The sequence below is a fragment of the Bicyclus anynana genome, chromosome 26, assembly GCF_947172395.1.
Source record: "Bicyclus anynana chromosome 26, ilBicAnyn1.1, whole genome shotgun sequence".
Classification (NCBI taxonomy): domain Eukaryota; kingdom Metazoa; phylum Arthropoda; class Insecta; order Lepidoptera; family Nymphalidae; genus Bicyclus; species Bicyclus anynana.
In genome coordinates this window covers 9658517-9675455 of record NC_069108.1, presented here as the reverse complement: position 1 = coordinate 9675455, position 16939 = coordinate 9658517, and the positions used below count along the sequence as shown (strand labels likewise).

At 37.7% G+C, this 16939-nt stretch overlaps 2 protein-coding genes across 7 annotated transcripts in view; one reads left to right on the top strand and one right to left on the bottom strand.

The window, feature by feature from the left end:
* LOC112052147 (uncharacterized) overlaps positions 1–4585 on the top strand; it is a 35286-nt gene extending 30701 nt beyond the window's left edge. Inside the window, 5 exon segments of the mRNA XM_052889711.1 lie at positions 90–217; positions 463–1077; positions 1387–2004; positions 2441–2581; positions 3323–4585. Coding sequence (XP_052745671.1) covers positions 90–217; positions 463–1077; positions 1387–2004; positions 2441–2581; positions 3323–3462 — 1642 coding nt within the window. The 3' untranslated portion in view covers positions 3463–4585.
* Positions 4586–6113: 1528 nt separating this feature from the next.
* LOC112056601 (double-stranded RNA-specific editase Adar) overlaps positions 6114–16939 on the bottom strand; it is a 47588-nt gene continuing 36762 nt past the window's right edge. For 5 of the 6 annotated variants that reach the window (XR_008252174.1, XR_008252175.1, XR_008252177.1 and 2 more), the window contains 4 exons: positions 16260–16410; positions 14960–15344; positions 14313–14402; positions 6114–13133 (listed from right to left, as the gene is read on the bottom strand). Coding sequence is in view for 1 of the 6 variants with exons in the window: in XM_052889695.1 (XP_052745655.1) it covers positions 13005–13133; positions 14313–14402; positions 15222–15344; positions 16260–16410 (493 nt within the window). In the remaining 5 variants the exon portion in view is untranslated. The remainder of the gene's footprint in view (positions 13134–14312; positions 14403–14959; positions 15345–16259; positions 16411–16939) is intronic. The other variant, XM_052889695.1, reaches the window with a different exon arrangement.

The window sequence follows — 16939 nt, the reverse complement described above, 5'->3', positions numbered from 1 at the left end:
ATTTTAAATAAAAAACTATCTATTTATTATGATCAACCAATACAATATTGGTTGATCATAGTAAATGTATGTATGGTGGTTGTTTTCAGGCTTCGTCTCCACGAGCGCGCAGAGCAGATGACGTCCCAGCTGCTGGCGCTCGGGGTGGGGGAGCGACCCGTCATATGGGTGGGGCACTCCAAGGGGGGGCTGTTCATCAAGAAGATCTACTGTGACGGTGAGTCATAAGGAAAACAATGTATGGTGCACGAAATAACTTATGATACTATTATCAGACATCATACATCATCTAAAGATGTACTATCAATCAGATATGATGATCTAGGTAAGATAAAGTCGCAGGAGCTAGAGTTGCAGGGTATCATCATCCCTAGAAAAATAAGGGATGATAGTTCAATAATTGTAAGCATAACTTTTCAACAGACGTAAACATCCTAATCTTATTCTACTCTTAAATTTCAGCATATGAAGCCCATCTGAAACTTACGAAGAAGAACACAGCCAAAGAAGAAATAAATGAACTAAATACAACTGAATGTAGACACGATAATGAGATAAATCAATGTAAAGACAAACAAACGGACGTGGTTAATGCAAATCTAAATGAAGTTAATAATATAAAAAGCCACCGAATAATTGCAACGACAGATACAAGTAGTAGAACTAAAGAAGTTATTGAAGGAGTTTATAAAAATACTGATAATAATTATGTAGTTATAAATAATGATAATTTTGAAAAACATTTAAGTAATAATAAATTGGAAAACATAGATGTTTTCGAAAATTTAAATGAAATGAATGCTAATAAAACCCACCGTATAGTTGTAACAACAGATACAAATAATGTTTATAAGAATATTGTAGAAGAAGTTAATAAAAATATAGAAAATAATGATATAGTTGTAAATAATGACAGTTGTGATGAAACTGTCAGTAACAATAGATTAGAGAACAGAGATGTCTTGGATGACAATAAAAAACAAAGGATGGTTGAAGATTATGATAAAAACGGAAACATTCCTAATTTAAAGAATATTGATAGTGAAGGAGATACAAATCCACTTTCATGTATGAATGGTAAGATATTATACTTTTTTGACATTAAAAAAATAAATATTCAGGCCAGATCTTTGTCATTTCAATACATAAGTAGTAGAACTTTTTGTGATAGAGATTGTCCGGGCAAGTGCCTACTTGCTTTCCAGTGTGCAGGACGTGGTTGACGTTGTATTTACATGCACTTGAGACTGATTACCTGTGCCTTAGCGCTTAGGTCAGGCGCTCCATCGCACACTGAGTGAGTCTGGGCCTTGTTTGAGACTGATAGTTAGCCATAAAGTTTCAGATCCGTAAGTCGTCACATACATGTTCAATTGATCACCGCAGAAGCGTCGCTTCTCCGTCGCGCCGGGCTGTGGCGGCGCAGCGCGGGGTTCATGTTCTACTCCGTGCCGCACCGCGGCTCCCCGCTCGCAGACATCAAGACACCCATCACGGCGCGCAGCGTCGAGCTCATGGAGATATGCAAAGGTATCACATGACAGAAGCGTCGCTTCTCCGTCGCGCCGGGCTGTGGCGGCGCAGCGCGGGGTTCATGTTCTACTCCGTGCCGCACCGCGGCTCCCCGCTCGCAGACATCAAGACACCCATCACGGCGCGCAGCGTCGAGCTCATGGAGATATGCAAAGGTATCACATGACAGAAGCGTCGCTTCTCCGTCGCGCCGGGCTGTGGCGGCGCAGCGCGGGGTTCATGTTCTACTCCGTGCCGCACCGCGGCTCCCCGCTCGCAGACATCAAGACACCCATCACGGCGCGCAGCGTCGAGCTCATGGAGATATGCAAAGGTATCACATGACAGAAGCGTCGCTTCTCCGTCGCGCCGGGCTGTGGCGGCGCAGCGCGGGGTTCATGTTCTACTCCGTGCCGCACCGCGGCTCCCCGCTCGCAGACATCAAGACACCCATCACGGCGCGCAGCGTCGAGCTCATGGAGATATGCAAAGGTATCACATGACAGAAGCGTCGCTTCTCCTAGCCGATTCCGTCCGATTTTTGAGTCGCAGCCTGAGTCAAATGGAACAATCGGCCATGATGACACAAGACGGCGCTAGCGGTTGGGTTCCTTATTATTCAAGTGGTGCTTGATTCGTTCACGCCTATTTTATGTATTCATTTATGCATAATTTTTGCTGCGATAGGGCTAAGGGACAGTCGAGCAGTGAATACGCGTTAACGTCAACGTTCCTACCTATTTCCCACACCCGTGGAATGATGGGTTTTGAAACTCGTGGACTAGAAAATCTCTTTTATATTATTATTCATAAAGATTATTAGGAGTGAGTACGACAATAGTCTAACAAGCGGTAATGGAACCTTGGTATGTAAGTATAAATGAATTTAATCCGTATCGAATTAAAGAAGATATCTCTCCATTTTCAGATTGCCCGTTAGTTTTGTCGCTCCAAGACAGCTGGTCGGCCGCCACAGCACCCACCATGCCGCCAGTTCGCAGTGTGGTGGAGACTTGCCGCACCTTGATGTCCGTGTTGTACCTACGCATCGTCAGCGTCGACTCGGCAGGTGAAGTTTTTGAAATACTCGTAAAATTGTCATGACTGAAGCTATTCATGTATCCAGTACTGGAAGGATATTCATACGGTTACCGTATGAACTACTTGAAACAAATTAATTTTATATTTTTATATGTATTTGAGTTTTGAATTGAATGAATTGAATTTTTTGGATCAGCTTCCACCTTCACATTGAAAGTAAAACTGTAAGAAATTGATGTTATTATTAAATTGTTAATTTTAATACTGTATAATTTTTCAAAAGTTGTTTTGTTGTTGAGGCTCTTCTCAGCAGAACCTGCATTCCAAACCGGTGGTAGTCTTTACAAATAGTTAACTAACTTTTCAAAAGTGCTTATAATTGAGCCTACTTAAAAAAAATGAATAATAATAATAATAATAATTAATAGTTTTCTATGACTTGTTCAAGTGTATGGATGTGGTCCATAGTTCATAGGTCTCAAAAAAAATGAATATTAAATTTGAATTTTAGAAATGTTGTTCGACTGGTGACAGAAGGGCTGGCTCATTTTGCGCAAAGGATCATCCTGGTTGTCCAGCGCGGAAATGTAGCCAGTATTTTTGCCACCATTCCACGTGGACAGGATTTGTATAGTTATAGCCACAAGAATACTGCACATGCATGATTTGTATGGTTATTAGGATAAGTTAGCTTAAGTTCCTTATTGTATTTCTCAATAAAACAAAGGAATTGTTAAAGTTTAATTGAATTTGAATTTGCAACCCCCAGACCCCGGCATCGGCTCGCTGAGCGGCGTGGACGTGGACCACCGGGAGATCTGCAAGCCGAGCGGCCGCACCTGCCTGTTGTACCGGGAGCTCATGACGCTCATGGAGACGGCGCTCCAGCAGCTCCTCCACCAGCAGTGAACACTACCAGGCGTTCATAAATCATAAATCATTTATTGCCAGAATGTGGTCATATACAGATATTGTTACATTTCAATGCTCATACACAATCTGCCTCATAGGCGTGCAAGCCGAGTACATTATTATAATTTTTATTTACTAATATTACAATTGTCAATTATTTACAATGTCATTTCATAAATTAAAGTCATATAACAAACATAATAAAATAAAATTTAACCAAAGTAATATTGTCAAAACATTTACATTTTATTGATATAAAATAATTTGTCATTAAGGAACTCTGCTACTGTGTAATATCCTTTATTTAAGAGTATTTTAACCATTCTTCCTTTGAATTGCGTATTTGTTTATATACCTTTGCCAGTATATGGAGAATTGTACAATGTACCTACATACTTCAATTTACTGTATACCAGATAATGTACCTAACTATACAACAAATAAATAAATTGAATTATCATCCGATAAACGTCCACTGCTGGACATAGGCCTCTTGCATGGACTTCCAAAAATAACGGTCTCGAAATGCCAGCATCCAGCGGCGTCCTGTAACCCGCCTTATGTCCTCGGTCCACCTATTGGGGTCGAACAATGCGCTTCCCGATGCAGGGTCGCCATTCCAGCACCTTGGAACCCCAACATCCATCAGCTCTTCGAATTCTGTGGCCTGCCCATTGCCACTTCAGCTTCGCAGCTCGCTGATCTATGTCAGTGACTTTGGTTCGTCTGCGGATCACCTCATTTCTGATTCGATCACGAGAAACTCCAAGCATAGCTCGCTCCATCGCCCGCTGAGTGACTTTGAGCCTTCTAATAAGGCCCATAGTTAGCGACCATGACGTTACTATGCGGAAGTTTATTTTGAGCTAGTCGTCCGTCTAATTAATTGTCGGACTAATAAGAACATATTTATCCAGTAACTGTACGAATAATATATTCGTACGGTTGCTGTATAAATAATCACTTACCATTCTAAGTCTTAAAAATTAATATTTCCAGCAGAATTCCACCTTCAGTTATATATTAAGTAAATTGAATTATAATAATATAATGTAATCTGTATGACACTGTAAATATATTATTGTTATAGAATTATATATAAATAGTTTTGTTAAATAGACATTATTTGTTTTATTATTTGTCCCGGAGCAGTGAATATTTACTTGACGTATATTTGACGGTAGCCTAATCTATTATATTGTTGGAAACAGCAGTCTGGGATGGATATGATGTCGCTCGATTTTGCGTTGGTTCGTTCCGACGCTAGGAGGCGTGTTTCGTAAAGAGTAGGGAGTTAGAGAGGGGTAGCGATGAGTTGGCGGGAACGACTTGCGATATAAGGCGCTCGTCGTACGGTCGGCTTAAGTATGCTCGTGGCGTTCGAGCCGTCCACATTCGTTAATGTAATTATTTAAGGATTACTTTTGATAGGCGGGGAGAGTGACTTGAAAAGTGGAAAAGGGGAGTGTTAGTTAACTATCAAATACATCTTTAACCCTACACACAACGTTCACAAGTGCGTGACTCCACTCAAGGTGACCATTTTAAGTCTTGTTTTGGTTACAGTTTGATTTGTTAATTAAGTGGTCTCGACAAATGTTGTGGTTTTTCTTATTTTTGTAATCTACTTCTGAGTCTGCTAAAAATATATATTTTATTCTTTATAAGTTAGCCCTTGGTTGTAAGTGACGAGTCAATCTAAGATGGAAGCGGACTAACTTGTTAGGAGGAGGATGAAAATCTACACCTCTTTCGGTTTCTATACATAACCGGAACGCTAAATCGCTTGGCGGGACGTCTTTGCCGGTAGGGTGGTCGAAGCCTCCCACCAGCCAGACCTGGACCAATTAAGAAAACCTCAATCGGCTTAACCGCGCATACCACTGCGCCACGGAGACCGAGAAACTAAATATATATTTAAATAAGATTAAATGAAAAAAAAATACTTTTTAAAAAAACAGTTACCTACTTGAAATTATTAGTTTTGAAAAAACTTCGACAATTTTATTAAAAATTAACAAAGAATCATCAGTGGAAAATTATTTTTCGAACAAAAAGAACTACATTCAATATGGGTTTAACGTTCCTATATATAACGCCGACGCCTCAAAAGGGATGATGACAGTTTTTTAAATTGTATATAAATTAAGAGTACGCTAATAGTAAAGCAATTTTGTAAAAGTAACAGGGTATCTGCGATCATTACTTTCGGAGCTACAGGGGTTTAAAGGGTCAGATTTTCGGCGCTGCCGCGGATCCCTGAAAAACGCTCCATACAAAATGGTACGAATTAATGACGTCGTAGGTTAATGATCGTTAGATTTGTATGGGCGTTTAAACAAAATTACTAATATCTTTGTTATTTGTGCGTTTATGTTTTAGTTGACATATTTAAAAATGTCACATTTAATGTAAGGAAGCTAAAACTGTATGAATTTTTATCTAATTAAGATAAAAGATTTTTATTACATTTTGAAATTTTATAATTTCATTTATTTTGCAAATATCCAGACAATCTTTGCTTTTTATATATAAATTAGTGAACATTGACCTTATTTACCCGAATGTATCATAAAAATCAATATATTCAAACCTAGTCATCATCCCCATTGATAACGCGTTTACTATAGAAACAAAGTAAAACAAAATTTTCAATCATCAATACTGTTTAATTAAACTTTAAGTACCTACTTTAAAAAAAAGGCACAAAAAAACCAAAACCATTTTTGTGCGTTTTTCATAAAAACAATTATCACAATAAATTCTTATTGCTAAAAGATACTCTTACATCTAGTAGTGATTCTACTATACTACTATAGCTTGGCAAATTCGTTGATAACACTCCCACGGTATGCGGGCGACGGGAGGAGTGGGTGTGAAGTCGTGCGCGCGGGGGTATGTCAGTACAAAACGCACACGATGCACGATATTCGAAAATGAGTATAACGATGAATAAGTCATTGGTTGTCAAGGCAACCAAATAACAAGGAATTAAATCGATTTTATATTTAATCACAGAGTAACCAGAGAGAGTACAAACAGCGTGCTGAAGCCGGTGAAACCCAACCCATAAAAAAAAACAAGTCACGCGTCTCCTTGACATTACAATACAAACTTTTTTCATAATTTGTATTTCAAAATTCAACACTTACAACAATTACGTAAATTAATACAATAGTCATCATTATCAACCCATATTCGCCTCACTGTTGAGCTCGAGTCTCCTCCCATAATGAGAGGGGTTAGGCCAATAGTCCACCACGCTGGCCCCATGCGGATTGGCAGACTTCACACACGCAGAGAATTAAGATAATTCTCTGCGTGCAGGTTTCCTCACGATGTTTTCCTTCACCGTTTGAAACACGTGATGTTTAATTTCTTAAAATGCACACAACTGAAAAGTTGGAGGTGCATGCCCCGGACCGGATTCAATCCCACATCATCCGGAATCGGAGGCAGTGGTCATATCCACTGGGCTATCAATTAATATAATAATCAATTTACCAACCAATAAAAAACTACTCCATCTTATTTCTTTAGTTGGAGAACAGTTTTTAAAATATTTAAAAACATATGACGCCATTTTTCTTGAATAATATTGAAAATTTACTGATGCGACGGTTCGTATCGTACTGACTCGAAAACGTATTCGTTTTTGAATTTCGTATTCGTGAGGGGTACGACACCGACGTGTTCTGTACGCTCCATCTGTATATTATTGATTAATCTGTGTATTTAAATGTTGTATTTGATTTTAATTTATTTGTGTCTTCTTAGGGTTCCGAACGTACTACTTACAAAAAAGGAACCCGTATTACAATATGTTATACAACAAATTGAACTTTTCACTACTCTTGCTCAAAAACACTGTCATATTACCACTCCACAGCGGGGCTAAACAAGCATTTCAGCCTCTAGGGGCTAAAGTAATTTTGTTTTTTTTTAATTTTTGTCTGTTATGAGTACTAGCCTACTTTATAACGAAGGAGGTTTTATACGTAAATAGAATCATCATAGATAAAGCCCTGATTGTTTGATAAAAATAAAAACTTGCAATTATACAATAATGTTTAATTAAATTAGTTCAGTTAATCTATAATACACATATTTGTGTATTAGAATATCAAGTTATGTTGTATAGGATATACAGAAATATCTAAAGACTTATTCGTAACGTAATAACTTACGTGTAGCGGTCAACTTTTATCTGTCATCGCTACCCGCCCCCCGGCCCCCGCAGTGGTTCGGGAGTGTTACGAACGAACTTGCCAAGCTATATTTTATACTACTTATGCTACTAGAATGGTTTACATCAAAATTGATTTAACATTCTTTGGTTAAACAATACAAAATCATCTGTTATTTATCTAAATATATACAACACAAAGGTGACTGACTGACACAGTGATCTAACATCGCACAGCCCAAACCACTGGACGGTTCGGGCTGAAATTTAGCATGCAAGTAGATGTTATGACGTAGGCATCCGCTAAGAAAGTATTTTGATAAATTTTACCCCCAAGGGGATAAATTAGGGGATGAAAGTTTACATGAAACTTTGTCAATTTAAAACCGATCGGGCTGAGACTTTGCATGCATAAAGCTACTATGACGTATACATCCCCTAAGAAGAGATTTTGATAAATTCCACCCCTAAGGGGATAAAATAGAGGATGAAAGTTTGTATGTAAAGTCCTTAATTTTTAGAGTTACAGTTTTAAAAATTTGTTCATAAATCATAAAAATATGATATTTATGAGAAATAAATAATAGATAATATTCACAGTGACACATTGCAAATAGGTTGCCTAGTTAAATTGTAACTGAATATTATTAAATGAATAAACTTTTAAATAAATTTATTTTATCTACTTCCCTTATAGCTTTTTAGAAAAAAATTACACCTTATTTTAAAGGAATATACCCAACATAATTGAAAACGTAAAGGTCTGCATTTACACTCCAACTGTGGGGTTGCCAGATATGAACAGGTTAGTGCATGTTACTTATTTAACCTCAACAGTAATTTAATCGTATAAAATGTCAAATGAAAGCTTATTTTTTCTTATTTAACTGATTTCATTTATCTTCTTAAAAGGTGATCTACGAGTAATTCATAGTTTCCTAGATTTTGTATGTAAAATATATCCGGGCGCAATTTAACTAGGCAACCTATTTGCAATGCGTCACTGTGAATATTATATTATTCCTTATCACTAATAAATAACAGATGAGGATATATATTTCTTATGCCTGTTATAGATATTCAATAATGACGAGGTTTGACTTATGTTGTGAAAGTGTGTGCAGACTAAAGGAACGATAACCAAATATAATAATATGAAACCCATATTCGACTCACTACTGAGCACGAGTCTCCTCTCAGAGTGAGAGGGGTTAGGCATAGTCTCATCATAGGCATTGGCAGACTTCACACACGCAGATAATTTAGAAAATTCTCTGGTATGCAGGTTTCCTCACGATGTTTTTCCTTCACCGTTTGAGACACGTGATATTTAATTTCCTTAATTACATCGAAAATATTCACCTACAAAATCTTGTTCAGATGAAATTGAAAACTGCTTTTCTGACGTTACTTTAGTTTCAAACACAAATGCGCCTTTGTAATACAAGATAAACCAAACCTTCGAAAAAAAATAGAATATCTATATTTAAAAAAGTATTTTTGCCATTGTATTTTCAGCCATTTAATTTAAAAAAAATCATATTTATTTTTTCATTTTCATCATTATTATATCAATTTAATAAGTCCATTGAATACTTTTTACATAAAATAATTACACATTTCGGTACCGCCTTTATGTAAGAATTAAAAAAAAATACCCAGGGTAGATTAGAGTAAGATTATGGGAGGCTCAAAAGAATCAGAACCTGGAGCTGTAAAGACGGCTATAAAAAAAATTGAGAGGAAAATAATACGCGCAAGTCAGCGCGTGGCCAAAATCGGAACTAAGAAAGTGTTGCCATGTAATCGTGTATCTCCTATCTATATCTATCTCTAGGCGGGTAAAAGAGATCAGTAAAGCTGGCAACACCAGGTGATCCGCCAGTTGCACGCAGAGTTGCCTGTAGCCATGTGACTATTAGATGTTAATGACAACAGCTTCACGCTCTATAAAGCACCGGTGCCATCACCAACTTCTCACATCTATACTGAGAATATTACTGATTTTTTTGAAGAAAAGCTTAGTATTCCACAACTCAATCTAAGACTCGTACCCAGGACCTCGTGTCCTGGCTGACCACTGGACCAACGAGGCAATTATTCTTACGTCTACCCTCCTTACAATAGTATAAGAGCCGTATTATAAGAAATCTTCACCCATCTGTTTATTGGATGAAAAATGTTTTATTATCAAACTAGAGGAATCGTTTACGCTTCGCTCTGACTTATGCACTTCTTCCCTATCTTTTCTACCCCTACCTTGACTCTTAAACGTTTATATGAGAAATAGAATTCAATTATTCTAATTTTTCTTACCTTTTAAACCTTCCCTATAACTCCATGAAGATTTCAAGACCAAGGTTAGATAAATCTGTTCAGGCGTTCTCGAGTTTTAGCGAGACTAACGAACAGCAATTCATTTTTATATAAATAGATAGAAGATAGAACATAAACTAGCGGACCCGATCAAGCTTCGCTTTGACTTATGGCCACTTCTTCGCTATCCCTACCCTACCCTAGTCCTGCCCCTACCCTACAATAATCACAAATAGTCTGCATACCTACCAATTTTTAACTTTCTACCTTGAAAATTACGGTATGCTCCGTACAAACTTTTACCCGCCATTTTTGGGGATGGTGCGGGGTTAGAAAGAGACAAAAAGTAGCCTATGTCACTCTCCTTCCTTTAACTATCTCCACTAAAAAAAAATCACGTCAATTCGTCGTTCCGTTTTACCATAAAAGACGGACAAACAAACAGACAGAAAGACAGACACATACACTTTAATATTAGTATGGTGAAATACAATTACAATTGAAAAATATCTTGCGAGTAGGTTGTCTCAAAGACATCATTAATGATAGTTAATAACCTCAACACCAACTAATGATGGTTAATTAATAGTTTGGTCAGTTTAGGCAACCTACCCGCAATATGTTTTATAACGTACTAAATTTGATAATAAAACACTTTATCCAATAAACAGATGGGTGAAGATCGCTTATAATACGGCTCTTAGACTATATATGTATCTAAAGATGTTTTAATTATTTAGAATATAATACTACAACAACCCATTCAGAATGGTAGCTACTTCATATGGTATGTTACGTTTAAATTGGTGGCAGTGGGACAAGTGCAAACTGTCTAGCTAGTAACACAGTAGTGTGCCCACCACGTCATCGCGGCTCGCGCCCACCTGCCGCCTACATTGATGGCGGCCATAGCCAATAACACCGTGCAGACGAATTTATTATTTATTTATTTATTTATATTATTGAAAAAGAACTAATCAATAAAGAACATAACGAATATTTATGGTACTGGATAAGGTATTATATTTTTATACATAGTTAATTTTCGCTTTAAAAGAAAACTAGCATTACCTCTTTCAATTTCCCTATCTCTATTTCCAACTACAAATAACTCCCTATTTCTATTTTGAACGTTTGCAGTATCTGTTTCCCTATTTCTATCCACCACATTCATCCCTTTACTACAATAATCGATACAATGCCAATCGAGATTTTGTTTTAGAGGCAAATTCCTATTTCTATTTTGAAATCCATCTTCAACATTTGATTCCCGATTTATATTTCTAGCAATATCTTTTTTAGGATTACAAAAATCTTGACAATTAATGTTTTGTTCTAAATATAAGTCCGTGTTTCTATTCTGTAATATGTCTTCACTGTTTGGTTCCGTATTTCTATTGCTAGCAACATCTCTTTTACGATTATCAAAATCTCCCCAGTTAGTGTGGTTTCCTAAACGTAAGTTCCTGATTTTATTTTGGAGTACGTCTTCCCTATTACCGTTTCTAGAAGTGTGAACTCTATTACTATAATCATCTCCCCAATTTTCTTTGCATTCTTCGCGAGACTGCCAATTTCTGTTCCCAACTATATCAATCTTTTTAACACCCTGTTCTAAAATTTCTGCACTTATTTTTAGACGATCACTAATAGATAGTATATTTCTTAAATTAGTTTCACTAGTATTCAAAATTTTAGGATTAAATTTTTCATTACTGTTTGATGGATCGTTGTTAGTTCTGACATTGCGACTTTGGTTAACAAATTTAATATCAGTTGAATGTGCATTTACTTTGTCTAAATCTATATTATGTGCAGTTTTATCAAAATCGTTACAAGTGTCAGTCACACACTTCGGTCGCCGCAGCGCAGCTACTGACTTAGATTCGTTATAAAACCCTTTATTATTATTATTATATTGAAATGATTTTACCTCAGACGCGTTTTCATGTTTTGTTTTATCTACATATCTATTATCTGATCTTTGAACATTTTCTTTATTGTAATTGATTTTGTTTGCTATTTCTTCATGTGTTTGATTTACTTTCAAAGCTTGGTATTTTTTAATATCTGAACGCGTTGAATTATTCTCTACAGTAGTACAGTGATCGTCATTCTCTTTACTTGATCTTATACTATTTCTATAACAAGGCTTAAAACCTTCACCTCTTTCTAATTTACTTGTTTCTTTTTCAAAATTTGAGATGCCTTTTCTAATACTAGACTTACTGATTGCGAAAGACGAACTTTTTGAATCTATTTTGTAAGATTTAATATTATTAGAATATGGAACTTTCGATAAATCATTTCTTGAACTAAAATTTTCACTAGACTTATCATAAGTAAGTACACTTTTGTACGAATTTTGAGCGATCGAATGTTTTTTAACATCAGGTGTTTCATTTTCGTTATTGTCGAAATAAATGTTAATTACATGATCATTTTTTAAAACCTTAGAAACATTCCCAGTATTCTCATCTATTTGTGTGCAAACAACTTCCGAATCATCAACAATTTTGTTGATTATATTTTTATTATCTAAAACATTTGTGCCTACACTACTATCATAAATTAAGAAAGTATTGTTAAGTACGTTTTTATTTTTTAACGTTTGATTAAGTGCGCTTTTAATTAAATAATATTCATCATTGATATTTTTTTGTTGTATTTTTGTTTTACTAAAATTGACATTACTTTTAATAATTTTACAATTTGCAACATTGTTATCGAAGCTTTTAAAGCTTTTAAATGCATTTAATTTCTCATTATCATTTAGAATTTCATTATTTTTGTTATAATTCGCTTTTTTATTTAATGCCACATCGGTGTTTAACTGAACGTCAGAAGTTTCAGTTGTATTAAAAGTCTTAATATCTTTATCTTTATCACTTTTTGCATTATTTATACCAATTTTACTACCATTATTATTATTAGCTTTAATTTTAGTGATTTTTTTAGTTGCAACGTTATCGATAGTGGTAGTGTTAGCTGTGTTGCGCGGTGTCTGCGGGGTGTTACCGCTATGACCACTACCCGCCTAGGCGAACAGTATGGTCGGGTCGGCGTTGAGGATCTCGCACAGGAACTGGTCCTGCTCCACCGGCTTCTTGATCCAGCGGCCGAGCTGCGCGCGGTCGAACGCGTTGATGAGGCAGTCTTTGGCTTCCTGCGAATGGGGATTTTTTTTCTTTGTTTGGTATTTATGTTTAAGGAAAACGTTGAATATTTATTTATTAAGTCCACTAGTGAGTGTTATAGTGTTTACATAGTTACAATCTAAAAACTACAAACACAAGGCTCTGTACAATCTTATTAAAGTAGACACTGGTGCTTATTTTGGTAAAATATAAAATACTAATTAGTTAAACATAATATGAGTTCGATTAGAGCTAATAGTCCAGGAACCGTAAAAGATTTTGAACTGAATACTAACAAGTTATTTTTTCGTGAGTAGCTTCATCACGATGAGACGATAACTTTTTTAGTAACGAAAATTCTTGATTCTAGAAGCTAACTGAGTTACCAGTGAAAATTTCTGTGCGTCTGAACGAGTTAATGTGCCACGCAGTTTGCAGGCCATTGTGGCTGTTAAGTTGTATAACTATTAATTAATCAACAGTAAAAAAAACATCTGGTGAGTAACAACTTTTGATTAACTACCCTCCTCCCAACTTGTATCAATAACGAGGTAATTGAAAGTATGAAATTATATATTTTTTCAATGTAATAGAACAATAGGCTACTTGCCTCTTCTGTAAACAGTGTTTAAACTGAATTATTGAAGTATTATAAGCTATATTTTATTTTGTCCCGACAATAATAACCAGTAAAAAATTTAATATAAATGTAAAAATATCTACGTAAAATTTTTGCCGCCGAAACACAACACATTAGCAAGTGACGTCATCCATAGAGATAACAGCGTGCGTGTTTGCAGTTTGCAAGCGCCAATCACAAACCGATGCCTTGTAGCGAATGACGTCACAGTTTATGATTGGCGTTTGCGGTGACGTGATAAAAATACAATTTTGTTTTATAAAAATATTACAATTACGAGATTATTTTCACAAATAAAAATGTGATTAGAGTTTCTAGGCATCTAAACTGCCTATATGCAAAAAATCTTCTTAGTTTTGTACAGCAGGCGAGTAGCCTATTTAGGACCATTTAAAAACAACTAACCTATTGTTCTGTGTCAACAACAAGTAAGTTGACTGAGATATCACTTCATGTTAAGTGATGATGCTATAGATAGCACTTTCCTACACTTGGCCGCATGCCAGGCTTACAGAAGCACCTCTTCGAGAAATGGTCGAAGCGGCGCTTCTGTGACTACAACGCTCACCTGATACGGCGCGCACAAAAGCTTTGCTTCGCAGTACAGAATCTGATCCACGTCCTCCGGGAAGCTCTGCAGCGGCGGACTGAACTCATCCTAGAAATATTGATCATCATAATCATCATCATCATCATCATCAGCCGATGGAGGCCTATGTCCAGCATAGGCCTCTTGCATGGACCTTCAAGCACAACGGTCTCGAGCCACCAGCATCCAGCATCCAGCAACCCACTTGATATCCTCACTCTAACTACTGGGGGGTCGACCAACACTGCGCTTTTCGGTGCGAGGTCGCCATTTCAGCACCTTGGGACCCCAACGTCCGTCGGCTCTTTGAACTATGTGCTGCCCATTGCCACTTCAGCTTCGCGACTCGCTGAGCTATGTCGGTGACTTTGGTTTGTCTGCGGATCTCCTCATATCTGATTCGATCACGCAGAGAAACTCCAAGCATAGCTCGCTCCATCGTCAGCTGAGTGACTTTGAGCCTTTTGTGAGGCCCATAGTTAGCGACCAAGTCTGGGATCCGTAGGACTTCACTGGCAACACGCACTTTGGTCACTTTGGTCTTCAGCTCTGCTTGCACACCAGCGAGGGGTGACCACTCTCCAGCTCGCCCTACTACACTATCACGATACTGTTGTATCGTTCACCTGAGCCAACAGAGGCAGTCTCTTCACTAGATGCAGCCAGCGCGCGAACATGCTCTGCTTGCACACCAGCGAGGGGTGACCACTCTCCAGCTCGCCCTACTACACTATCACGATACTGTTGTATCGTTCACCTGAGCCAACAGAGGCAGTCTCTTCACTAGATGCAGCCAGCGCGCGAACATGCTCTGCTTGCACACCAGCGAGGGGTGACCACTCTCCAGCTCGCCCTACTACACTATCACGATACTGTTGTATCGTTCACCTGAGCCAACAGAGGCAGTCTCTTCACTAGATGCAGCCAGCGCGCGAACATGCTCTGCTTGCACACCAGCGAGGGGTGACCACTCTCCAGCTTGCCGGTCGTCGAGTTTATCACCTCCGGCATCTGCGGGATACGTGTGACGAATAACTACATACTGTAGACAATCGTACGTTAATATATTTAAAATAAACAGAAAAGCCAAAAAAAACATCCTAAACAGCCTCATAATTCTCAGCATTCTTCTCGTATATTATGAACTTTTATTAAGTACAATATTTGAAAACCTACCCATTATATTATACAATCTAGTATACGCTGTGTGGTTCCCGTTCCCGTTGGAATAGGGAGATAAATATATAGCCTATAGCACTCAGGAATAGTGAAGCTTCCCAACTGTAAAAGAATTTTTCAAATCGGTTCAGTAGCTTCGGAGCCTATTCCGCCGGCGCCTTAGACCATTAATAACAGGACCTGCCTCGTTAACCGTTACCCCTCTGGCAAAGATCAAAAATCAATGACCTAACGCGTTTATAAAAACTATTGCTAGAGAATCGATGTGTCATTGTTGTAATCGTTTTCGTCGTGTAAAGAGCTCCCTAAAAATGACGGTTTGTGTAGTTAAATGACGGTTTGTGTAGTTAAAAAACGGCCATAAACTTGTAGTTTAGTAAAAGATGAAGCAACGTTTCACTTGTAAGTATTTCTACCTTAATTTTATCAAATTTGTAATAAAAACAATTTCTAAAAAGAATCGATTCTTTTGACGGCACAGCAAACATTGATTAAGTAATCGAATATTCTATGTAATATATTCTGTGGATAGTCTAAGCGCTGGGTAAAAATTACGCGTGTGTGTATTGCGAGTCAAATTTATAGTTCTGTGTAGTGTATGGACTCAGAATATATTTAATGGTGTTAAATATTTTCAATTCGTGAGTTTACCTCGTTCCCGTCAAAACACGGCACTTTTTTATTGGTGAATTTGGGTGCGAAACAAGTCCATAGTCTAAATAGTCAAAGACCGACGCGAATACTCACGGGCGCGGTGGAGGCCCAGCACACGCTGAAGGAGGGCGCGCGCGCGGCCGTGCGGGCCTCCATGCTGAGCGCGCGCGCGAGCCGCGGACGCTGCAGCTGGTAGGGCGGCGGCAGCGACGACAACAGACCTTCGATCCTGCCGCACAGCGCCCTGTATACAGTGTTCCGTGAGTTAGGTGGGGATTAGTGGCGATATAGGCGATTAGCTCATTCTTGTCGTGACGTTCGATCCGTCCACATTTTTTGTTGGGCAGTCCTTCACAGATTATTGTAGGTTAGACGGGGAGAATGACTTAGAGTGGAGAAGGGGAGTGTTAACTAGTTTTAAAAACCATTTTTAACCCTACATCCATCCGTCACAAGTCCGGGACATCGCTCAAGGTCATTCTCTGCCACTATAGGGTTTATTGGTAATTCTTAGTGGAAATAGTTAGACCTGATAGGTTTATAGGCGTACATATAATGTACCGTGTGATTTAAAACACAGTCGCTTTTAGGGTTCCAACCGTACGTACAAAATAGGAACCCTTACTTTTAAAGAATATTGGTGCATTTTTTATATATCACCAGTATTCTTGTTTCCATCCAATTAGTAGAAAAACACAATTAGGCGGAAAAGTCAATAAGTCCCTACTTTCATAATGTCATACGGGGTACTATATTATACACTAGCGGGCGCC